This window comes from Megalobrama amblycephala, linkage group LG3 (genome assembly GCF_018812025.1).
Source record: "Megalobrama amblycephala isolate DHTTF-2021 linkage group LG3, ASM1881202v1, whole genome shotgun sequence".
Classification (NCBI taxonomy): domain Eukaryota; kingdom Metazoa; phylum Chordata; class Actinopteri; order Cypriniformes; family Xenocyprididae; genus Megalobrama; species Megalobrama amblycephala.
Genome location: NC_063046.1, coordinates 47,650,990 through 47,677,185, shown reverse-complemented (window position 1 = coordinate 47,677,185; position 26,196 = coordinate 47,650,990). Strand labels below are relative to the sequence as shown.

The window sequence follows — 26,196 nt, the reverse complement described above, 5'->3', positions numbered from 1 at the left end:
CCACACTGTTGCTCGAGGACAGTGAACGCATCAGAGGGCACATACTATGGAAGTCGGTTCCACCTCAGAATAAAAATAAAAAAGTAATTGCAATAAGGTTTTTAAAAGAGTATCATTGTCAGAGATATAGATAGCCAGAAATGTGGGAGATATACAGTAAAGCCTCAATTAGTCAAAATTCTGAGAAATAGAGGCTGAATAATAGAAGCTGAATATATTAAGGAAGTAATGTGCTTGCGTTAGTGTATAATTGCTATATGCTATATTTTTGTTGTTTTGTTTATTTCTTTTGGCTTGACTTCATGAAATTGAGCAAAAAATAGAGCAAATATTTACAATACTTTAGTAATTCCCAGATTGAACAGACACGAGTAACACAATATAAACCATCGCTTGCCCTTTTTTGAAGCAGCTTTAAATTCTCAACATTACATACAGTATACATATACATGTTATATATGTATATATCCATTATACATTATTTATATATCCATTATCCATACTCTCTCTCTCTCTCTCTCTCTCTCTCTCTATATATATATATATATATATATATATATATATATATATATATATATATATATATATATATATATACATACATATACAGTACTGTGCAAAAGTCTTAGGCCACCATTAGATATTGTTTTAGCTTGTTATATGATGACCATATATAATTATTTCTCAGTCCCTTTATTAGAATATAACCATAAAATACAGGAAATTTGTATGCAGTATTAAAAAAAAGAAGAAAAACAGGAAAAATGACTTAAAGTGGCATGCATTTAGTGACCTTACTTGAGCAATAGCAGGAACTGGCTCTCTTAAATCTAAATGGAATGGAAAAGGACTGAAAGGCCAAAAAAACTTTCAAGTTTCTCAGATTTTCTTCTTTGAGAAAATGGAAGAAGTCCAGGAGGTCACACTAAATACTGAGTTTTGCTTAAAGAAGCCATTTTGTTCAGATTTTTTTTTTTACATTTTGTGTACATATTTTGTGTACATATTTCCTGTCTTTTCTGTTTGTATCTGTCAATAAAACATTGTTAAAAGGCCTAAGACTTTTGCACTGTATATGTATATATGTGCATTTCAATAGTTCTCAAGGTTTCTTCCAAAGTAGGCTATAATAGCAGCAAAGCCTGTAGAAACGTCCTCTGTCATCTTAGGGCCGGTTCAGAACGTGATTTCATTGTTAAAAATGTGAGATGCAGGGCAGTAGAATGAAAAAAGTGCAAGGTCTAGAGATGGGTTTGTTAGAAACTGAAAATATTTTAACTTGAGCGCCACATTTTTAGAATGCCGCGTCATGCGCGAGATGCTGTAAAAGATGTGAGCGCAACAGCTAAAGATGTCCGTCTAGCGCGTGTTTACATTGAAAAATAATGGAAAAGCATAGCACGAGTGGAATGGAAAAACAGGTTCTGTGTGAACAGCCCCCATTTCATTTTAACATTGAAACTCTCCACACGGTGCCTTTTTCTGTCAATAAGATAAATGAAACATAGTTATCCTTTACTCATGTCATTCCAAATCTTTGTGACTTTTTTCTGTGAAACACAAAAGAGGATATTTTGAGAAATTTGTCTTAATGTTGTTTTGTCCTTGCAATGAAAGTCAGTGGGGTTCAATGTTGTTTGGACCCCAATGTTCTTCAAAATATTATAGTTTTTGGATGAACTACCCATATTTTTCCTTGCAGCACCAACCTCTTAAAGACTTCAGTGGTAACCATGTACTGTAATGTAATTAGAATAAACAAGTATTGTTTCAGTATTACTCTTTGCATTGACCTTGATTAATTTGCATTCTGATCGTAGAAATTTACTCAAAGCTGAGTTTGGATATCATCCTATAGGATTTGAAGGAATATTGTGTGGGATTCCCCTTATGATTACAGGAGCAACTGGTTCTGTTCAGTGTGTATTTGCATTATGGGCTGTTCTGTGTGTTAGACCAGCTCAGTCTGGATCCAGTAAACAATAATTGTTATTTTTGCATCCAATCAAACAGTAAAGAGTAAGGAACAAACATAATATATGTACATTAGTTGCAAACACAACCGTCACACACTAAAGAGCATAAATATTCAATACCTGAGGTCTTTCAGAGGCTGATGACAAGGCAGAATGTGGATAGTTGAAAACTGAATGAAAAAAAAAAGAAAATTCTGTGACCATTTACTCACCCTCATTTCGTTCCAAACCTGTATGACTTTCTTTCTTCTGTGGAACAAGCAGTTTTGGTTACAATTCTATTGTATGGACAAAAACAATGAGATATTTCTCAAAATATCTTATTTTATGTTCCACAGAAGAAAGAAAGTCACACAGGTTTGGAACAACATGAGGTAAGTAAATTATGGCAGAATTGTCATTTTTGGGTCAACTATCCCTATAAAAAGTATTTAAAAAACATTCATCATGATAAAATGTAAAACAAATTTAAAAAAATAATAAAAAGGGGATAGAAAACATAGGAGAGAATTATGTTTTTAACACTCCTGTTTTTATTTTACCACTGTTGACCAGCAAAGGGTGTCACTGAGATACAGTTTATGAGAACGATTCCCAAATTAAATCCTTTAAACACCCCCGTTCTGGACTATCATTGGTATAGTCCAGTGTGGATTGGGTCAGCTAGCATCCTTGCGTGCCAGTCGAGGTAAGCTACCGCAGGACACCATCACAGAAGCACCCCACCCTTAGAGTAAAAATAGACACTTGGTGTCACTGAGCCAAATGTCTGTTACTGGTTCCTTTCAGGACGCTACTGTGAAGAGAGCAGAAAAAAGAGAGGCAGAAAAGAGACAGGCACTTAAGTACTAATGCATGGGGCAAAGAGGGTGGAGAAACAAACAAGGAACAGGGAGGGTGATGAACTAGTCAATCAACACATCGGTGATGCTAGGTTAGCTGAACACCATGATGACATTCAAAATTACTTCATCATTATCACCAAAAGCAGTACCATCAATGTTTTTGATGTCTTGCCGTAAGGCTCCCAAAGACCATCTTTTCCTGTCGATTTTACCTTCTGTATCAGTTCAGCTTTTACAATGTAAAAGAATAGCAACCTTTCTCTTCAAGCACATCAGTCAATGCCTGAACAACTGAAAGTCTATATTTAGAAAGCTACAATTGAAAACAAGGCACTTTTTGTGTATATATAATATGTTCAACAATTGTGAGTCACTGAATCGTTTTTGAGAATACTGTACACAGACTGTTCAAGCTTCTGTTGAAGGTCAAAGGTCATTGTCATTGGCTCCATTGTCTTCTTTTTCCTCTCTGATTGGTTATTGTGCATGTCTGTTGAGAGTCCGGACAGCACAGATTGTTGCTTGTCTCGCTTGGCACTCGTTCCGATTGATTGCAGCAACCAATCATTGCGGAATAGTCTTTCGAAAGTGCTTGCGAAGTTGGCTGGGCTTGTGCACACACCTTACTCTCTTCTCTTTCTGCTCTGGCAGGTTCATTCAGGTGCATGGGAGAGCGCCGGCATTCCGTTTCCCAGAATTCCACGTTGCTGAGGCATCAACATTCTGAAAAAGACGTAAAAATGAGATGTAACATTTGCATGTTCTAATGCAATCATGGGAAGTCTTATTTTAGTATCATCGATATACTACTATAGTTTTTGTTAATATTTTGAATTAGATTTTATTTTTAGATTTTCTGTTTTCATTTTCATTTTAAAGTTTTAATTTGATGTGTTTTTATCATTTTCATCAGGATTGTTTAAACATTTTTACGTTTAGTTTTTTTGTTTTGTTATTTTAGTACTTAAAACTTAAAGTGCCCCTATTATGCTATTTTAAAGGTTCCTAATGTTGTTTTGGAGGTCAGCTGCAATAGATTTACATGCATCCAATATCAAAAAACACTTTAATTTTCTCATAATATATACTGCACATCACCTCATTTCTCAAAGAGTCTGAAAACGGTGTGCTTGAAGATTCAGTCTCTCTAAACCCCTCCCTTCCTCAGCACTTGATTCACAGCAATACAAATAATGGCGTCAGTTTTTCTGTATCAACTCCAGCGCGAGTCCTTATCTTTTTGAAGTGCATCAATGTGGATTCGCAGCGCTGAAAACAGCATCTTCTCAACATTTCAACAACACAAACCAAACTCTTCCAGGCCTCAGCTACAACTACAGTGTTTGAGGGTCAAAGCAGACATTGTTCGTGGGCAATCAATGAAGACCATAGGATGGGATTATGCAAATTTGTTACATTGTTATGTAGGTCTGTAACAGGAAGTGAGACTGGAATTGCTGACTACTCGTTTCGGCAGTTCAGAATTGATTCTTTCTTTTAGGAGACAATAACTTTATTTGTTGTGCACTTTACTCTATATTACTCTATACACACTGCATGAAAGGTAATATTCAAAAAAGCATAATAGAGTCACTTTAAACTAAACAAAATTGAGAAATTTGCCTTGGCAACTAGCTGAAATAAAACAGACCCTTTTCACAGACTGTGATGACGCATTTTAATGGTCATCAATATAATATTGCAAATCCTGCAAAGTTTTTTATATTTTCATTTTTAAAAAAACGTATGTACATTTATAAAACTATACTTAGTATTATATTACTTTTGCATCAAATTACAAAAAACTAGTTAGTTCTAATACAGCGGCTTTCTCTCTTCTGACTGCCGTTATCAATCGCTCTCTATTTTTTTCCTCTTTTTGAAAGTTGTGAAAACACACTTTGAAATTTGTAAAAATAAAATCTAAAAAGTTTTTTAGATTTTATTTTTATGTTTATTTTTTTTCAAGCAATGAAAATGTTTTTATTGTTTTATTTTCAGTATTAAACTGGGGATTTTAAGAATAATCCTGGATGAAGTACAACCTTACCCAAGCAAATTTATTCGAGTATAAATATAAAATGCATTGAGGCTGTTGAATTTTAAGGTCTGACATGAATAAATTTGCAGTCTAAGAACAAGGCGACCCAAATTCTGGCTGAGAGGTCTTATTCCTTCACACGCTGTTCAGTGACAGTGATTTGTGCCATTGCAAGAAAATCAATAGATATGTTCTGCTGCCCTTGTTCTTATCAAAATAACTATTTGTACATGCATTGTACATTGAGTTGTACAGGGTTAAATGTCCTTAATGTCATGATGATTTACAATAAGACCATATTGCACATATTGGATTAATGCCTGCATGCATATGACAAAATATGCGTGTTCGAGTCACTTAATCAATCCAGTGTGCGTCACTGGTGCTTCTGCAAATGTGAACTCCGGCATAAACAAAACAATCATTGAAGAATAACAAATTGATTGTCTTTATTCATAAAAACACAGATGAGCACGTCTCAACCTCACCCTCTGACCAACATCATTTCATTTCCACCCATTATTGTGCTATTTGTGAGAAGTAATTTTGATAAACAAACAGCAAAGACTGCAACTAATTTAGAAGGAACACCAAACATTTGAAAAGTCTAAAATGTACAGCTTTAATAGGCTTTTATTTTTGTTTTCAAGGGAACACACAAAATGATCAAACATTTACCCTTTATGCACTACCAGTATCTATCTCTAAAAACAGACCTGAACCAACCAGATACTTTTGCACTCATTTTGCATTCAACCTACAGTACTGAGTATATACGTATTTATAATGCCAGTAGATTTTAGAATCTGTTAATTGGCCACATGGAGACAATCTCATGACTGCCAAATATATTAATCGGCTTGGCTGATATAATGGTCTATCACTATTGGAGACATTACACAACATTTACCATCATAAGTTTACCACACCCAGTCTATATAAAACAAATGTCATCTAGAATCTAATGTAGTGTAAAGGGTAGGAGACTGTGTATGTTTACAGTATGTGCCATCTTAACTGTTGCAACCCAAAAAATAATGACTATAAAAGCTCTGCATGAACCAAGAGGTTTTGACAAGAAGGAAAAACAAAATTATTATTGATGACTCAAAAATTGACCAATGTTTCTTTTCGTTGTTGCTCTCAATTTTCTAGTCCTGGCTCTAATTGTAAAAGGTTGCCCCCGCCACCTCTGCTCCTCACTGAGCACAGCTATATTTAGTCCCTCCAGAACAAGTCGTTCCAACCAGAACACAGAGACTCAATCAGAAAGAGAGAAGAAGGGAGAGATCAGATGAGCATCAATACATGAACATGTAGCATCCAAGACACATTATTTGGTGCTGACCAGTCATGCTAGTCTTTTCAACAAGGAAAGAAAAACATTGAGATTTCCCACTATTACTTTTTGCGTGTCCGATTGTGTTCTGATAACCACTACATTTTAAAGTTTAGCTGCAAGCAGCAATTAAGGGGCCAAGCACAAAAAGGCATGATGAGTTATGCAAGCATGGCTGCGAGCTTCAGAGCAACTGCAACAATGAGTAATTAAAGACTTTTTTAGTCAAAATGGCTTAAAAAACACACACACAAATACAATCACTTGTAGTATGATTAAATTGCTTATCACTGTTACCAAATTGATGTTGTGTGGCCAGTGCGAGTAGACAATGACACACAAAGTTTGGTGTCAATATGCCAAAGCATTGCAGAGATACAGCTTCAGAATCAGCTCGGCACCACGCCATCAAATTTGTTGATGCGTTATTCGAGAATCGTTTGGTCAATCAAAAAGCTTTTAATAACTTTTTGCCGGAATGGTCTGAAGATGATCTAAACCAATTTTGTTGATATTGGTCTAGGAGGAGTTCGAAAAGAAAGAAATTTTGAAAGAAATAAAAAATAGCGGACAGTAAGTTTGACCAAATATGTAAAAATGGTATTGTTGTTCTCAATATGACTCAAGGAATCTATCAAGACCAGTTTTATTAAAATAGGCAAAATGAATCAAAAGCTATTAGCACTTCTGAAATTTCATTATAAATTTTGACCAGAAAGTGGTGCTGTTCTGAAACTTTTTGAGTAGCTACAGGTCATGGTTCTGATGACACATACTGAGTTTTGTAACAATGCGCTAATGCGTTCATAAAATACAGCATTATGACAAAATTAAAAATGGCTGATGCCCAAAATGGCCGATATGAAAAAACTGGGTATCATTCGACTCGGTATGCTGCACTGAATCAAAATTTTGCCAGTAGATTGCACTGTGCCGAAACGCTGCATGAAGGTCATGCTTGTGATGATGTCTCAAGATTCATCTAAATACGCTAAAGCGTTGCAGAAATATAGCCTCACATCCAATTTGGCATGGTATTCATTGAATTCGTTTATTCGAGAATGGTTGGATTTATCAAAAAGCTTTTAATAATTTTTACCAGCACGGTCTGAAGATGATCTGAGACAATTTTGGTGAAAATCGGATAAAACATCTTGGATGAGTTCTAAAAAGTAGATACATTTTTTATGATGGAAAATTATGTCATAGGGTGCCAAGAATTTGTTTATAGCCCTAATGTAGCCCTAAAGTGCAAATTTGGATAGTTGGTGGTGCTAGATGGATTGAGTTAAGGCCCGTTCACATCAAGAATGATAACTACAAAGATTTGCTATATTGAACTATATTTATGTCCACACCAATAAATGATAATGGTCTGTTTATTCTAAGTTTGTGCGCTGCAGTTTCCAAGAGTTTACAATGAGTTTTTGCTGTTTTTGTTGCATTTACATGGCTTTAACCAGCAGATGTCCTCAGCATGCTATGTTTCAAGTGAATAGATAGTGTAATCGATCTAATCTAAAGGCAGGAACACACCAAGCTGACGGTCGGCCATCGGGCATTTTTTCTTTGTCGGCTGTTGAAGTTTTCTCAGTGTGTTCTGCACGGTCAAGCTGAAGTTGGTCCTCGTTGGCTTGTTTTCTGCCGATTCGAAATGTTGAATCGCCGTCGGAGCTTGTCAGTCCGTCGGGCCATCTGATCATTCTGATTCCATCTGGCTGTTCAGATACTGCCACCTGCTGGTTCGGAAAGGCATTTCATCTTGCGCAGGCGCAGAACGGACGTGCTACTTGGCCGTTGGCTGTTTAGCATTGGTTTGGTGTGTCAGGCCAACTTTGGACACAGACGCTGCCGACGTGAGCCAACCCCGCAGTCAGCTTTCATCGCCACAAGATCGTCGGCGTCGGCTTGGTGTGTTCTGGCCTTAACAGTGAATTTAGCTGACAAAGTCAATATAGTGTTGACTTAGTCTTTTTCACTGCAACTTGAAAGGAAGTAAGACAATGTGGTCGAAACTAGTTCTAGATACCTGAGGTAATTTTTATTTGTTTGCTAGCCTGGCATAATGATCTCATCTTCGTTAATTACACTTCTCTTACTATTTTTTCCGAGGGTATGACCGATTGTATTCCATATATCCATTTTGACTTGTCAAACAGTGCTGAATTTTTCTAGATCTCGGCGATTAATCATTCAGCCACTAGAAAAAAATTGTTTTGAAAGTGATCCCAATGATATTGTTTCTCTATATCGTTATCGTTATAGCTGTGGTGTGAACTGTGCTATTCTTTTATATTTAGAATGATTTTTAGAACTATATCTTTATTGTTATCTTTATAGTTATCATTCTTGGTGTGAACAGGCCTTTAGAGACTCCAAAATTGCTGTGGTTCACACTCAGAATGTACACTATCAGTGTGCCAAATTTCATAATTTTCCTGCAAGCGGTTCGATGAGCTGCCATAGACTTCAAGATCAGAAGGTAAAGAAGAAGAAAACTAATGGATACAATAGCTGCCTTTGCATCTTATATGCTTTGTAATTATTGTTTTATTTAAGCCTCTGACTCAATCGATCAATTAATCAATCAATCAAATTATTTGACAACAATAATTTGAATTAATAATAGGGCTGGGAGAAAATAATTGTTTCACCTATTGCATTTTTTTTTTAAATTTTAAAATAATTTTTTTCTTTCTCCAGAATTAATATTAATTAATATTAAATTGCTTTATTTTAGTCGTTGTTTATAGTTACCTCTTTTATTTCAGCAGGGTGATATGTGTTGTATCTGTGAGTATTACATGATGTCATATCTCTTACCAGCGGAAGTGGAATAGGGAAGGTGTAGGACATACAGCGTAAGCTTTTTGAAGAATATGAAAATGCGGTTTTGGCGGAAGCACTTGGAAGGCGATCATTTGTTTATATAAAGCATATACATTTACATTTTTTTCAAAAATGACCGATCGTTTCACTAGATAAGACCCTTATTCCTCGTCTGGTATCGTTTAAAGCCCTTTGAAGCTGCACTGAAACTGTAATTTTGACCTTCAACCTTTTGGAGGCAATTGAAGTCCACTATAAGGAGAAAAATCCTGGAATGTTTTCATCAAAAACCTTAATTTCTTTTCAGCTGAAGAAAGAAAGACATGAACATCTTGGATGACATGGGAGTGAGTAAATTATCAGGAAAATTTTATTTGAAAGTGAACTAATCCTTTAATAACAGTAATAATATAAATTGTCACAACTGTATTTTCACCATCTTTCATCTTTTATTGCTCAGTTGAGAAAAAATCGTGGCAACGATCAAATAGTAAATTGTGGATATTACCAAACAATACGTCTAAACACAACAACTACTTTATGCTGACAGCAATAGCTTGGACACGACAGCTGCAGCGCTGCAGGTAGAAGGCCATTTCCTGCACTAAGAGCTATAATGAGATGAGACCACAGATCCATCTATCTCTCTCATTTCATCACGTATCCTACCATCCGTACACTGATCAATTTAACAATGCCTCTGGGACCATCTCTCTCCCTCTCTTCCCCCTTTCTCTGTGCCTGGTCTGTGACATGTTTTATCTGTCTGTCTGGGTCAGCATACATTAGTTCAGTGCGAGTAGTTTGGCATGGGGATAGTGTCTGCGGACTGTGTGTGCCTATGTGAACATTTCAGGCTCTGCTAGATGGAATTACAATTATTTTACAGTGTGTGTTAGCATGGGTTTATGCTTTTTAAGAGACAAAGAAAGAAAAGCTGATGAGAGGCCTTAAATAGGCATACTGGCATATAGTATGCAATGCCTCCTGTCTATGAAAGCATGTATAGACAGCTATGTGTGTTGAGTGCCTGTATGTGAGAGAGTATGTGACACTTATTTTCCTCTGCTGATAGTATTTGAGTGACATTCCATTTTCAGTCCATGAGGTTGTCAATCATTGACCAGCTTCGTGTCAAGTGACATTATGATATGTTTATCCAGGAGTGTGTATATGCGTATGTGCCATTCAATCAGGTCTTACAACGTTGACATGAAAAAACAGCTGTGAAAAGCTGAACGCACACACTTTATGGAGAATGTCCTCAGGGAAAGCATGTGGCTGAAGTCCATCACATATCAAACACTTAAAGAAAGAGCAGGATACATCAATAGAATGAGTAAATGAATGACTTTAGGAAAGTGAGAAAAAGGAAAGTCATGTGCGTTTATTAATGAAAGTGTGCATGTATAATCGCTAGCATGTATGTCTTGAGTCAGCCTTTGTGTGTATAATGGAAATATAAAGTAAAAGAAAATCTGTGTGCTAGTGACGGCCTTGTGAAACAGATGAATCAGAGGCACGCCATTAGAGCATTATTTCATTTTTTGAAATATCTTTGAATAAGTATTCAAAATGTTCATAAGAATTTAGTGCTTCTAGGTCTGCTGAACTCATCTGACCATGTTTAAAGAGGAACTATTATGCTTTTTTACATTTTTTAACATTCTTTAATGTGTAATGTTGCAGTTTGGGAATTGGAAAAAGGTGCAACACTCGCTCTTAAAGAACTAACTTTATTGGACTGGGAAGAGAGGTGCTGGAACAATGTAAAATATGTGAAAAATAAGGTGTTTTTTAAACATTTAAGCAAGAAAACCTCTTCTAGTAGACCCCATAAAAAACAAGACCTTGTTTAAGAGCACAATATGGCCTTTTTAAGTCGACGCCACAGAATGCTGCAGATTTCCCCCCAAAATCAACACTGAAAACGTGAAAAAAAGTCTGCATTTTCCATCAGAGCCTAGTGAAAACCCAACAATGAGCACTAAACTAACAAACACACGTTGCTGACTCATCTGTACCCTTCTCTCTCTCGCTCCTCAGGATTAACAACTTTTTCGTCTTTGCAGAAACATGCAACATAGACCATAGTCTGAATGTCTCTCTTTCCAGGCACAATAAAGTATAATATAGCACAGCAATAATGTCACTATATAATTAAAATCTTAAATATTTCCATGCAAGCCCTCTAAAATAAAATTACACCTATCACATACCCATCACACGGCATATTCGGTGTCTGAGTGATCTGAGATCTCAGGTCTGCTCACTGCTGTGGCCTTGGGCTTGACATTTAACCCCAGGCTGTTTTAGAGAGATATTAGTGCATGTTTAGCACATGCAGCAGAAAGACAGCCAACGCTTTTAATAAAAGATTGCATCAATCATAAAAATGCTAAATGTTCTTTCTGCCCTTTCTAAAGACAGCTGGATGTCTAAGCACAGTATGTACGCTAGCGTTCAAAACTGTTTGGGGTCAGTAAGATAGAAATGAACACTTTTTCCCCAGCCAGCCAATTTAATCTATTAAATTGATCAAAAGTAGCATTAATAATGTTACGAAAGATTTCCATTTAAAATAAATGCTGTTCTTTTGAACTTTCTTTTCATCAAAGAATCCTGAAAAATAAATGTATCATGGTCAAAATTTTAAGCGGCACAACTGTTTTTGATATTGATCATAATAAGAAATGTTCATTCGACTGCAAATCAGCATATTAGAATGATTTCGTAAGGATCACGTGACTGGAGTAATGATGCTGAAATTCAGCTTTTTCATTACAGGAATAAATTACATTTTAAAAAATTCAAATAGAATACAGTTATTTTAAATTACAAAAATATTTCACAAAATTACTGTTTATTTCTGCAGTTTTAATCGAAACAAAGGCAGCCTTGGAGAGCATAAGGGACTTACAAATTTTGAATGGTAGTGTATGTATGTGGACTAATTAAAAATACTTTGTGGACAAAATTGTTCTAATTCATGTGCAGTAAACATAGCTTTAAAAATAAAATAAAAAGCAGTCTATGGTACTCTGTGTTCCGTATTTAGACAGCTAAGTAAATCAAATGTGTGTGTGAGTGTGTATGTGAGTGTGTGTGTGTGTGTGTGTGTGTGTGTGTGAATATGTTCTCAGAGTTAGGAAGAGTTTTGCTCTGGGTATTAAGAGGACTCAAGAGTAAGCGGAACATTTATTGAGCAATGCTGACTGAGCCCTTTCAGAGCTTCAGTTTTGGACTGAATTTGCCCACATCCCCAAATACAGATAAATACACACACACACACACACACACACACACACACACACACACACACACACACTCTCTTGTACATCTATCTTTTAGAGGACATTCATTGACACAATGCAATCTCTCACTTCTTACCCCAACCCTACCCATCACAAATAGGTGCCTGACCAGAACCTTTACCCTAACCTACCCTTAACCTAATTATAACCTTATCCCAAAAGGAAAGTCTTGTCCCTCAAAAAGGGCTCTCAGAAAGTGAGGACCGGCCAAAATGTCTTCACTTTACTGTCTTCGTCCTCACTCCAATGGTCTAAAACTCAAACCGGTCCTCACAAAGACAGTTAGATAGATACAAGTACACACTAAAGTTTACTTATCCATCTAAAAAAAGACATAGACAGCTGTTGTTTTTATAAACCTGTATAAGCTTTATATACGTTTGAATTGCTAAAAACTAAACCATAAAACTTTTGCATTTTTTAAATAATAAAGGCTTGATTTATTTATTAATCATTTGTCCAAATGAGGACCAAAAAGGGAGGTTTTGGAGGTTCTCATTTTAGCTCAATCTGTCCCTGAAGAATAGCTAAGTAAACACACACACACACACACACACACACACACACACACACACACACACACGCACACACACGCACATACTTTTAAAAACCAGGCCAAAATACAGATCCAAAATGTTGCTTGATCAAATGACTAATTATTAATAGGAGTTTACTTCTCTAGTTTTATTCCTTTCCTCCATCTTCCTCTCTCTCTCTTTCACAGTCATTCCCCCTTTCCCCTGCAAGTTTAAGGTTACACCCTGTAACTCTATTCGGCAGAGCTTCAGTGAGAACTTGTGCTTAAGTGCCTGTCTGGTCCACACACACACACACACACACACACACACACACACACACACACACACTGGGTTTTCATGTTTTATGGGGACTTTCCATAGATAATGATTTTTATACTGTAAAAACTGTATATTCTGTCCCCTAACCCTATAAACCTACCCATCACAGAAAACTTTCTGCATTTTTACATTTTCAAAAAAAAAACATTTTGTCCCCATAACATAGGGTTTACCAGGACCACACAGACACTCACAGAGAGGGCAACAGGCTGCAACAAATATTTATTCATGAGCAAAACAGAAAAGACTCTCCTCCCTGGCTCATCTCTAAATGAGGGACGAACAACCGAGACTAACTCTCTTCCTTCTGCCACTTGTACTTTTCTTTTCACCCGTCTGTCACCTTAACATCCATTGCACAATTAGACAAAGATTTCTGTCACGATTTCACTGTGATAGATTGGCCCTCCATCCAGCGTGTTCAACCCAACAAAAAGGTGGTTTCAAAAATGGATGGATGAATAGGTTGATGTCGTGATTACAAGATATTTGATGTACAGTAGGCTATAAGAAAAAGGTGTGCAGAATTTAAAGTATTATTAGTTTATATTGAAGCCACAATTAATTTCATAAATTAATAAAATATCAAAACAAGTGCCATGAACAAGTGCAATCAAACAACCTTCTCTCAGACCTAAATTAATGCCATCGATGTCATTGATTTCACCTGTGAGTAATTGTTCTTTCTATTTATGGTGTTTTCCATTTGCCTGCTTGTCTGCCGAAACGTTGGTAATAATAAAAATGCTTAAGAGAGTGTGCAGTTATACTCTTACTTTACAAAGTTAATTTCTTTAACTTCCACCTCAAAAGGTGTTTGTTTGCCTCAACTATTGCTCTACTTTAGGAAGTAATCACGTCAGTTACTGTTAGGTCCGACTTTGTAGAAAGAGATACATAAAATGTATTATAATTTTGATACATTGACTTGTAGACAACCCTGTATAATTCACTCTTGTTCATCAGTTTCTGGTTCAAACATTTATGGCTGAATTAACCCAATATTTTCACTTGCCATCGTGAAGCATTTACTAGAGTTGAGCAAGTGGATCAGGTAGTTCGAGCTGGTGTGATTGAGTGGAGGCGGGAACTAATTTGCATAATCATGGGTCCACGTACACCAAATGAAGCAATGATGTAGAGTTACATTCAAATTATTTTAAGGTATAAAGAAATTATTTTCATGGAGAAAAAAGGTTTAAATATGTAATTTTGATTATCAAAGATGAGTATTATGGGATAAAATTATTGACTGCAGCGGGACTTTAAGTGTTCAAATACTATTTGGGGCTGCTCTATGTTTAAAACAGAGCTAAAAAGAGCGAGAGAGAGAGAGAGAGAGACTGGGAAGTAATACAAGAACATTTTTTCATCTTGTCAGGGTGGTTCATAAAGCATGTCACAGAAGCCCTGCAGTATTTAACCTGCCAACACACACACACACACACACACACAAGCACACAAACCCTCATAGACACACAGCCACAGCCCAGGTATGGCATGTATATTATAAAACATAAAAGAGCTGAGTGTTTGTTTTCTCACACACACACACACACACACACACAGAGCGCTGCCTCCTGGGTCACTGGGTTTAATCCACTTTTTCTCATCACGCAAGCGATGATGAGATGCTGCAAGGCCATTTATTCCCTCTCACAGGTTAAAAACCTGCGTGCGCTTCAGTGCGTGCGTGTCTGTATGTTTATTTGTGTCTGAGAAAATGTAGCCTTCCTGTTCCTTTTTAAATAAAAAACAAAACTTGCACACAAAAACACAAACAAGACACGGAGAGTGATTATAGTGGGACTTATAAAGATTGAGAGCACACACAAAGGAATAAAGGATGAGCAATGCTGACGCAGATGTTGAGGTAAGCAGCTAGCTGATGTTTTTTAACATCTTTACGTCACTCCTCAAGCCTTTCGGTCACTGCATATTCAAACCAGAGAGAGGAAGAGAGCAAAGTGAGGAAAAAGAGAAAAAGAGAAAGAGCAAGAGACAGAAAAAAAGAAAAAACGCTGAACGAGGGAGAACAAAGACAGCTGAAACATTAAAAGATCTGCAAAGAAATGAAGCAAGGGTTGAAAGAGAATGTAGAACAAATGGAAAAAGATGTGAAGAACCGATGCCAAAAAGCATTGTTTACACTTTATACTGTAATATATATATATATATATATATATATATATATATATATATATATATATTACAGTATAAAGTGTTTATTGAATAAAGAAAAGACTGTACTTATTCAAAGAACCAGTATTTACCCTTGCATTGCAAACAAGCAGAGATGGAGATACGACGTTCCGCACAACAGCAACAATGTATATAAATGCAATCTTTATTCAATCTATATTTTCAGCAACAATTGCTTCAGTCAATGTTATGTAAATTTGCCCCAATGTGAATGTAAAAATACAAATTTTCAGTCTGTTCCTTGCACAAAGTTGTCATATAATTTCTGAATCATTTGATAAATCACTAATACGCCTATGGTGTTTTTTTCCTTATTGTAGCATGAAAGCCCCTGGTCTAAACTGTCACTGTATGGCAAGAGCTGGGTAAAAAAATGTCTAAGGTTGTACACCACAGAAAAATCAACAGCTGATCTGGCATGAGGGTGTGTAAATGATGACAGAATTCATTTTTGGGTGAGCTATCCCTTTAAGTCTTTGACAGGTTGACACTCTAAACAGTTCCACACTGTGCAAACAGCCAGAGCTCTGAGAAAGAAACAGCAGCTTCTGTGTGTGAGACTGTCACATTCTGACTGGAGTGCTGGGGAGAGACAGGTTGATTTAGTTAATTGAATGTATGAGAGTGTTACATAATTCAGCCTGAGGCCCAGTCTGTTCTTTTATCAGCTCCCAACAAGCTTAAACCAGTCTTAGAGCGCTACACTCACAGAACATAAACTGTCTCTCAAATCCACAATGTACAATTGTGCACATTGATCTACTCCACGAATGAGCATGTGCACGTTAGATTATTGTGGCTTTGATTGGTAAAATTCAAAGGTTTAATAACATTTAATATGAATATTAATAATAATTAATAATATGAATAAAATGTAATCTAATTTACAATATGAAATATTTTATAGAAAAATTAATATCTATTTATAAAATATTTTTTACACAACAGATAATATAAGAAATAAATCAAATTTGTATTATTGTTAATGTTGTTGCTTTATTTAATTTTATTGCTTATCATCATCATTATTGTTATTGATAATAATATTAAAATTATATAAAAACATCAGTATCATTTTGGATCATCTGCTATGATACTAATAGGGCTGGGTTGAAAATATTGATTTCTCGTGTAGGCTATGAACCAAGAATCAATCTTTTAGTCTGTGCAGTTTTCAGTTGATGAATGAACAAAACATTGTAGCATGCCTTCCATCCAATAAATCACAATAAGCTTTGTTCTGTTATTTTTTATATTAAACAATTTCTCAGCTTTCAAATTATGTCAATTTTATTATGAAATTCAAACAATAAATAACGTTTTGGCGCTCTTTAATGTGGCTTGACAGACTGCAATAGCACCTCAGTTAAAGGTGCCCTAGATTCAAAAATTGAATTTACCTCGGCATAGTTGAATAACAAGAGTTCAGTACATGGAAATGACATACAGTGAGTCTCAAACACCATTGTTTCCTCCTTCTTATATAAATCTCATTTGATTAAAAGACCTCTGAAGAACAGGCGAATCTCAACATAACACCGATTGTTACGTAACAGTCGGGGTGTATGCCCCCAATATTTGCATATACCAGCTCATGTTCAAAGCATTAGACAAGGGCAGGATGTCTGGATGTGCACAGCTGAATCATCAGACTAGGTAAGCAAGCAAGAACAATAGCGAAAAATGGCAGATGGAGCGATAATAACTGACATGATCCATGATAACATGATATTTTTAGTGATATTTGTAAATTGTCTTTCTAAATGTTTCGTTAGCATGTTGCTAATGTACTGTTAAATGTGGTTAAAGTTACCATCGTTTATTACTGTATTCACGGAGACAAGAGAGCCGTCGCTATTTTCATTTTTAAACACTTGCAGTCTGTATAATTCATAAACACAACTTCATTCTTTATAAATCTCTCCAACAGTGTAGCGTTAGCCGTTAGCCACGGAAACTATCAAACTCATTCATAATCAAATGTAAACATCCAAATACAAAACGCGATTAGACATGCTGCATGATGAACACTTTGTAAAGATCCATTTTGAGGGTTATATTAACTGTGTGAACTTTTCTTTATGTTGTTTAAAGCAAGCGCGAGCTCTTGGGGCGTGGAGCACGGGATTTAAAGGGGCCACACACCCTGAATCGGCGCATTTATAATGATGCCCCAAAATAGGCAGTTAAAAAAAAATTATAAAAAAAAAAACTATGGGGTATTTTGAGCTGAAACTTCACAGACACATTCAGGGGACACCTTAGACTTATATTACATCTTTTAAAAACATGTTCTTCGGCACCTTTAAAGCGAAGCAGCATCATGAAGCGCACGCGAACCGATCATCTCTTCTGCTTTACTTTGAGCTCAAAAAACAAGTTTCGAATTGAAACTAAATTGATTCATGAATTTTTTGTCAATACCCAGCCCTAGATACAATACAATATTAGTACTTCAGTACCTTTTGCATTTCTCTCTCTCTCTCTCACACACACACACACGCACTAAACTCCAAGCTGTGAGAAATATGATTAATTAGCAGACTTTAATCAGACTCTAATCAATTTGTTTCCCATAGGCCCAGTAACTATAACTCTTTACACACAATCCTAGTTAGCAATGGAATCGTACGCCAAGAAAAAGTATATAGTGTGTGTTTTAGTATGTGTGCTCATGTGTTTGGTGTTTACATTTGTGTGTTTGTGCAGAGAAGTCCAGTTCCCATCTCTAGAGGGTAAGCACACGTTTGAAGAGGGCAGTCATGGACAAAGACAGAATTGAGCAACTGAACTGAATTAGAAACATTAAGCAATATCAAGCATTACAAAAGAGCAGAAAAACTGCTAAAGCAGAAAATAGCTGCTTATGAGTCATGATGTCAACCTGCCTAAGAAGGTTTGCTGGTTTTAGTTAGTTTATGCTGGTCTCCCAGCGAAACCAGTTAAAAAGTGCTCAAAACCCCAATTAAAACAGACCAGCCTGGCTGGGTTGGGAGACTAGCTAAGCATCTTAGGCTTGTGAATGCTGTTTTTTTGTTTGCTTAAGCTTACTAAACAATCTTACCAATGCCAAACTTTTGAACAGCAGAGAACATACAAACTAGGAATAGGTCACAATGGTCAACTACTTTTAGTTACAATGCAGATTTTTTTAAATTTAATTATCATTTGCGCTGCACTGCTGCAATAGCGTTCATAAATACAATATGCTTTTTCAATATGCATCTGGTGTATCAAATTAAACTTTTAAATTATTTTCTATTTCTATTGCGCTCGGATTCTGAAAGCAACAAAGAGTCTCATGTAAAGGCCCTGGAAGAAACACGTCTGATCGTAGTCATGTGAACCCGAAAACAGCCTGATTATACAGGATGCAATGTAAGATTAGTAAACTTCACTTGTTGTACTTCATGCCCACACCCAACTAGTCAATTTTGAAAATATGTGTCCCTAATGCAAACACATTAATGTCTACAAATGCAGCATGTAAGAGATCTAATCTGCTGTATTTTCTTTTTTCACTCAGGGTGTGTGAAACTCAGCAAAAGTGCTTACTGAACAATGACATGACCTGAAGAGAGATGTAACCAAGAAAAGAAGATCAGCACTGATCACACAATCTAACATGCCCTTGAATGGGTCTTTCCATTACCTTTAACCTGTGAAACAAGATCTGAAGAAGACTTACTCCAGTTTCAGCAGAAACAATCACACATATGCTTGCTTTTTCTACACGCCCATAAGTTTTAGAGAGAAACACAGTCATTGACCCTCCAATGCACTCCTGTACCCATAACACCAAATCAAAATAGAAATAGAGAGAAAAAAACGCCCTGATAGAGCCATGTGCCCTTATTCCTGCTTTCCTTTTCTTATCTGACCATCGTTCTGTCTTCGCGGTCTCAGCTGACACCCTCACTCTCAACGGAATGAGCCCTGTCAGGTCTGAGATAAAGAGATTATTCACACACACACACACACACGCAACACACACGCTCACACATGCACTTAATGGAAATGTTCTGTAGATCTCTGAGATTATGATGATCGGTCATCGGCACTAGAACATCTAGGCAAAGGAACAGTTTCTTCCCACAGGCTATTTCTCTCTTGAACAGTTAAATGCCTCCAAATGCAATACACCACTTTTTTGTGCAATACCCTTTTTATATCCTATTTATTCATATGTTCGTTATCTGTAAATGTTTATTCTGATTATATTCTGATTTTTTTAATATTTGTTATTCTTATAGACCTTCTGTGGTGAAAATCTAGTTTTTAATGTTGTTTATATGTCTATGTGGTGTTTTTAATATGCTTTAAGACAAACCTTGTGCAAAATCATAAGTCAACACCATTGCGGAGTATTTTCTAATTAAAATTACAGTAAAAAAAGACAGTCTCTAACCCTGTGACATCACAAACTACCTTGTAACCAATAAAAAAACATTAGCATATCATTAACAGTGCTCTAGCAGGGGAGTCTCGAGAGAAGCCAGGTTATCCCGGTATATTTTTCTGTTGGTATGAAAAATCGTGTAGATTTAGCAATTTGTCGGGTGTATGATGTATATTTCGATGTTATGATGAACTATATGCCTTTCTCCACTGACGTTCTGAGTTGTTCAAAGTGTTTGTAAGGATACTGATTGTTAGAAGGCAGCTGTCTGACTCACGAATGGGAACATGGTTTGTGTAACATTAGCAACACATTATTATATGTTTGATAACATAGTCAAGCAAAAGGCTAATCATATTAATTACCGTTATGTGTCCGATGTTGTAAAGAGCGATACCATCGTGCAGCGTTTACCTCAGTAAGTTGACCGAGTGGATCTCTGAGCTAGTGCGAGTGAGTGGAGGCGGGGCTAATTAGCATATGAATAGATCCCCATATGCTAAATGAAGCAAGGGAGTAGAGTTACATTCAAACTATTTTAAGGCATGAATACATTTTTCTCACAGGAAAAAAAACATTTAAATATGTAATTTTGGTATTCAAAGATGAGTTTTAATGGATAAAATTATTGACTACAGGGGGACTTTAAATGTTATTATGTGTCTTTACATTTACATTTGTATTTATATGTGTGTACTGGAAGCTTCAATACTAAGGTAAATTCCTTTTGCGTGCAAGCACACTTGGCAATAAAGCTGTATCTGATTCTGATTGCCCGATTTGAAAGTGTCAGCTGATTTAAAAAGAACACATGTTCTCAGACAGATGTTCTCACTATATCTTGCGATAACATTTGTTGATCTTTTATAGTTATATGTGATTTTATGTCTTAAACATTTGGTCTTCTGTTCGAACATTTGTTTGTTGTGAATGCATTGTGAACAGTTGTAAATTGTCACCATCAAGGAAAATATATCAGTAGAAATAGACTGAAATCTTTAAAAACCACTGTATGCCTTTGTTTTAATTTGCAGCTGTCATGAATGAACACACAAGCTATAATTCCAACTATGATTTAAATATCAATTCCTTTGAGTAAAATGATCAAAGTTAAATTTAACTCGATCAGTGTTGAAATAACACTGCCAAGTTTGCTGTAGAATTTACAGCTTTTATTGAAAATTAGTCTTTAAAAAGCTGTTTAAAAAGCCTTGTAAGCCTTTTTGTAAACAAAAGTTAAATGTCTAATGAAAAATATAAATGTATTTCATTGACTCATATAAAATGGATGCTCCTAAATACAATGTATAATTTTTTTTGTGGTGAGGCCAGTGAAAATACTGGCAAAAAGAAATCTGAACTACTGACCTGATGAGGTCAGCAGAAACAATCCTTATTGTTAAGCCCTGAAATTAATCAGAGCTTGTATGGATGGACAAAATAAAAGGAAAAGAGGAGAGACGAGGTAAAGAAAAGTGCCAGTGAAAAAATTGGACAAAAATAGACATGATGCTCAGAAACAAGCAATAAAACGGCAATGAAAACTTGAGGAAGAACTATCTGTGAGGTCACAGAGGAAGAAAAACCGAGGCATGGTCATATGCATTACTATGGCAACCATGCGCATCTCTGTTTCTTTGACGCAATAAGATGGAAGATCAAACTCGATAACACTCTCAGTCTTGTTCTTTCTCTCTGGCTACCCATCAAAATGCTGGCTCCTTACTGCCTGTGTCGTGAGTCATTGCTTGGCCTTAGTCTACATTGTGCAATAGAACGATTGAAATAAATCTGATAGGTAAATAATGTAGATAAAGGACTTGTTCAGTTCCAGAACTAGCACATGGAATGGTGAATATATGATAAGATTCATCCAGGTGTGCACGGGTAGTAAAAGGTCATTCACTTTAATGTGAACACTTTGTCGACGCAAGCAAGAACATGGACCTCTTGCACAAAATGAATGTGTGTTCTTGCATTACTGTGGTAGCAAACCTCAGAGCTCGAGGGGGCGATAGAGTTACCTGTGCTATTAAATCGGATGTGCTATTGACAGTTTAACTATGGTTAACCAATTTGCTCAGCAAGATTCTATTCATAGTTTTCAGTCATGTGACTGGCACGGAGACCTGGAGGGCAAAACATCCAGCACATGCCTGTCAATTTTCCATCTGGTTCAAGCCACAAATATTTAGATCACCTCTCAAAAGAAGGAAACAAAATATGTGAACAAAATGCAAGCTTTGTGATCCATATACAGCACCTGCTTCAGTATTTCAAACACTTAAAGGTCCCGTTTTTCGTGGTTTTTTGAAGCTTTGATTGTGTTTATAGTGTGCAATATAACATGTGTTCATATTTCGCGTGTAAAAAAAAAAACAGTATTTTTCACATAATTTACTTATCTGTATACCGCTGTTTCCACTGTCATAAAAACGGGCTGATGACTTCCTTGTTCTATGAAGTCCCTCCTTCAGAAATACGTAACGAGTTCTGATTGTGCCAGCGGTTCCTGTGTTGTGATTCGACAGCAGTTTAGCGCATCTTGCCCGGAAAGGTCACGCCTCTTACCATAACGTGGAGATGTACGCGCTCAGTGTTATTGTAAACATGTCTTTAATTTTACCCTATCAATTTGAGCCGGAATCAGACCCGGTGATTGGACTGCGGGATGAAAATAACAGCGTTTCGACGACATGGCGACAAACACACTCTACAAATGCAACTCTTGTGTATTCCTGTGAGTGGAGGTTAGTCAAAAAACTGTTTTAGTGACGTCATTAAAGAAGGAAGTAGAGGGATGTAGTCCAAACTGGCCGTTCGATGTAGGCGACTTCTGTTAAATAAAATATCTCGCTTGGCATTGAACTTTGAGCTTTAAAATTTTACAGATTTTATTTATACTCTAACAACAACATTACACACTAACTAAAGTTTGAAACATGGGATCACGAAGAACGGGACCTTTAAAATGGGGACTTTCTAAAACGCTTAACATGAAAAACAGTGATATTAAAAGACGAAATTCAGTATCTAATTGATGATGCATACTTTAAAACAGGTTACACGTTTTAAAGTATGCAACACGTTAAATGGCAAGTGGTTTCTTTATAATAGTTTTCTATGGAAAAACACGATGAGAAGCTGCCTGTACGTTTGCGCAAAACTGTTGCGAAATTTTCTAAATGTTGATATAAAACTATTGCGAAATTATGGCATTTCCATTAACAGATCTTATGTTACTAAGACGTAATTTTTCCTCTTTGCATAAGTCATTCCAAAAATTATGGCAATGGATGTTAGTATGTTTAAGTATATCACAGCCACCACACTAGCTGTTATTTTTATACGTGTTTCCACTGGGCGTATTTTCAATTCGCAATTTCAATTTGCGCAATCTGAAGGCTAATGGAAATGCAGCTACTGTCTTAGTACTTAGTACAAACCTGGTAAAATCACATGACATCACATTGCTGAATCCGAAATCGCATACTCTCGAGTAGGTACTTATTCTGAACAAGTACTTACTTTGTGACCGCTAAAAAGGTATATTCTACATGGTATAAATTAGTGTAGTATAAATGTAATCCATGTTGTCGTTACCATGTGACCTACCAGTGTCAGTTGCGTCACTTCACTGCTATTGACAAATCCTCTCCTGTGGCCTCATGGGATAGTATCCATCCATCGTATGCACACTTCAGAATCTCAGTGGAAGTAAGATTCACTATAAGTCCTCATTCATGAACTTTTTGCCTACTCTTTTATGAGTACTATAATTTTTTACATGGCATACTATTTTTCTGCTCTATATAGTAGGGAAGTATGCGATTTCGGATGCAGCCTATGAATTCAAACTGTTGCTCCACCACAACAGTACTTGGTCTGAATGAGAAAACAGACCACAGAAGAAGACCACAGCATCCCTTGCGAAAAAAGCTCAATGCAATGCGACATATTTTGCAACTATGCATGAAATAAAGCTTGCGTAGCTAGAAGCGTTTGCAATCACACACTTGCATACATATGTTTTAGGCCTAAGTCTAGCTCTCTTTTTTCTGTTCCTTCTCCCTTGCTCTGTCTATAATAGGGATTGAGTTGTCTATTCATCCTTTACGCTCTGAAATCCTCCTATTTCCTCTCTCTCCGTGCAGTCAATGGGAGATTAAGTGTCAAAAAACAGTAGCCCTGGGCTCTAAACTGATGCCACTCTCACACACACTCACCATGCAATAAACTCACAGCTGGGCACTTGTATAATACATTTACAGCTGGGCAAGCACCCAGAAACACGCTCTGCACAAGCTGTGTGTGCGGGTCTAAATTCTACCTTTTTCGTTTTATTCTGCTGCACACCCTGGTGCTATAAAAGTGCAACTCTACAATCACTTCTGCTGAGTTAAGCAGGCCCACCGAATAGACGAGTAGAGGCACAAAGCAGTAGTGCGGGTGGAGAGGGTGGGTGGGGGAGGGGCAATAGCACCTAGCCTCTAAGGATTGTGGGTATAGCTGCAGGTGAAGTGGGGTCAGTATTACCCGAGATGAGCTGTATCCAAAACCGCTCACTTGTTCACTCATTCACTAATCCCTATATAGTGTATGGCATTTGAGTTCACTTTATCTGCAAAGAGTGAACAAAATGAAGTGGGTGAATTCGGACGGTGACATATACACCGTGTGTCGGAGAGCTGGAGCTGTCGCAGAAAGGGCTCGACACTTGATAAAACTATGCTTTTATCCTACGTTACTTACTTTATAAAATAATATTAATAACAATAACAAACTTAATGACTTTATTTTGTAATTATACATACCTCCGTGCCAGCTTTGCAGTTTCATTGATTCACTCAAAAAAATGATTCTAGCTGCTTGTTTAGTTTATTTAAATAAAATAAGCTGAACCAACACAAATCTTTAGTTTTTTACTTAATTGGCATTTGCACTCAATTGTATTATGTTAAATGAAATTAAATTTGCAAAATGTTAGGTTAACCTAAACCATTTGTGTTGGGACGACATGAATCATTTATGTTGCATTGATTGAAACTGGGCAGTGGATTTCTAGTTCCCAGCATGCTTTGCGTAGGGAAAGATCAGGACAGTAAATGTTGAACTTAAGTGCTGTTTAATGTGTTTTTAGTAAAGGGAAATACCTTTTAAAGTTTGATGTTCAGTTATATTTGACATTTAAAAGAGTTTGTTATGTCGATTTTTTTTGAGGTTACCATTATGCTGAAGTGTAGACCTTGTGGTTAGGCTATGGGTGGCTGCATGAAATAAATCTATGTTGTTCTCAACAAGCTTTAACTGTGTTAAAGCCAGTGATGAGAAGTTTTTTACCTGATCATTACTTGCATGCTATAAATGTTACTTAGCATATAAAAAAGTGATATTTTAGTTTTTATAGAAATGTTTATAAATTAGTTTGAGGGCCAGCACATAATTTACACAGTCTACATACGGTCATCAGCTTTATCCCTCTCAATGGTCATGAAACATGTATGTCTGTGTACAACAGCTATTCACAACCTAAGCACAAGCGCACATCTTCACCATGATGGTAACAAAATTTTTTTTATATATATACGCTACAAACTCTTTTAAATGTTCAAAATAACTAAACATTAAACACTTAAACACTAACAGGTCTTTCCATTTCCTTAAAAGTGCAGAAAACTTGAGCAACACTGCACAAGGGCACCAGTCTGAATTGCAATAGCACTGGTTGGATCAACAAGAATGAATTATGTTCAGGAAACATTCACAGAATATGTCAAATGAAACTGGTGTGATCTCATTCAATTAGCATGAATTTTACTCATCAGTACAATTAACCTATCTTAAGTTCAAATAAATCAGTTCAACTGTGTGGAAATAGGTGTCATAACTGAATTAAGTTAGACCAACAAGTTATTTTTTTGAGTGTTGTTGGGAGCGGTTTCGGACACAACTATGGTCTTATTATTGGGAGATACAAGGATCTGTGACTCTGCCATTGGAGAAAGTGTAACGGCTAACTTGGATCAAAGTGTGCCTTGATAAGCAATCACATTTCAGCCTTGATGTCACTGAATTTCATTCAGAGTTGTGCAACTGTCAATCACTGTTTGCGGATACCATAGAAATGAATGAGAAGTGCCGTAAACTGAATCATAGCCGTCGCGCAATTGTCCGTGACTTCTCTTATAAAAGAGCCATTTTTGGGGTGTAAACTTTAAAAATAGATCAATCCAAAATTAATGTTTAAGAGCAAACATGTTGAAGATTAGCCAAGAGGCTGTTGATTTATTAAATGATAAGCTTTCCTCACAAAAGCATATTATTCAGCGTAGTGAAGCCTCTCCTCTATTGACATCCGTTCAAAGAAACAGCCTCTGGTCTCCTTCCCTGCGTA

The 26,196-nt window shown here is 36.4% G+C and overlaps 1 protein-coding gene across 3 annotated transcripts in view; it reads right to left on the bottom strand.

The window, feature by feature from the left end:
* Positions 1-2,489: 2,489 nt before the first annotated feature.
* The window catches only part of si:ch73-335l21.1 (insulin receptor substrate 1-B), a 57,889-nt gene continuing 34,182 nt past the window's right edge, over positions 2,490-26,196 (bottom strand). For all 3 annotated transcript variants that reach the window (XM_048185797.1, XM_048185798.1, XM_048185799.1), the window contains one exon: positions 2,490-3,544. Coding sequence is in view for 1 of the 3 variants with exons in the window: in XM_048185799.1 (XP_048041756.1) it covers positions 3,537-3,544 (8 nt within the window). In the remaining 2 variants the exon portion in view is untranslated. The remainder of the gene's footprint in view (positions 3,545-26,196) is intronic.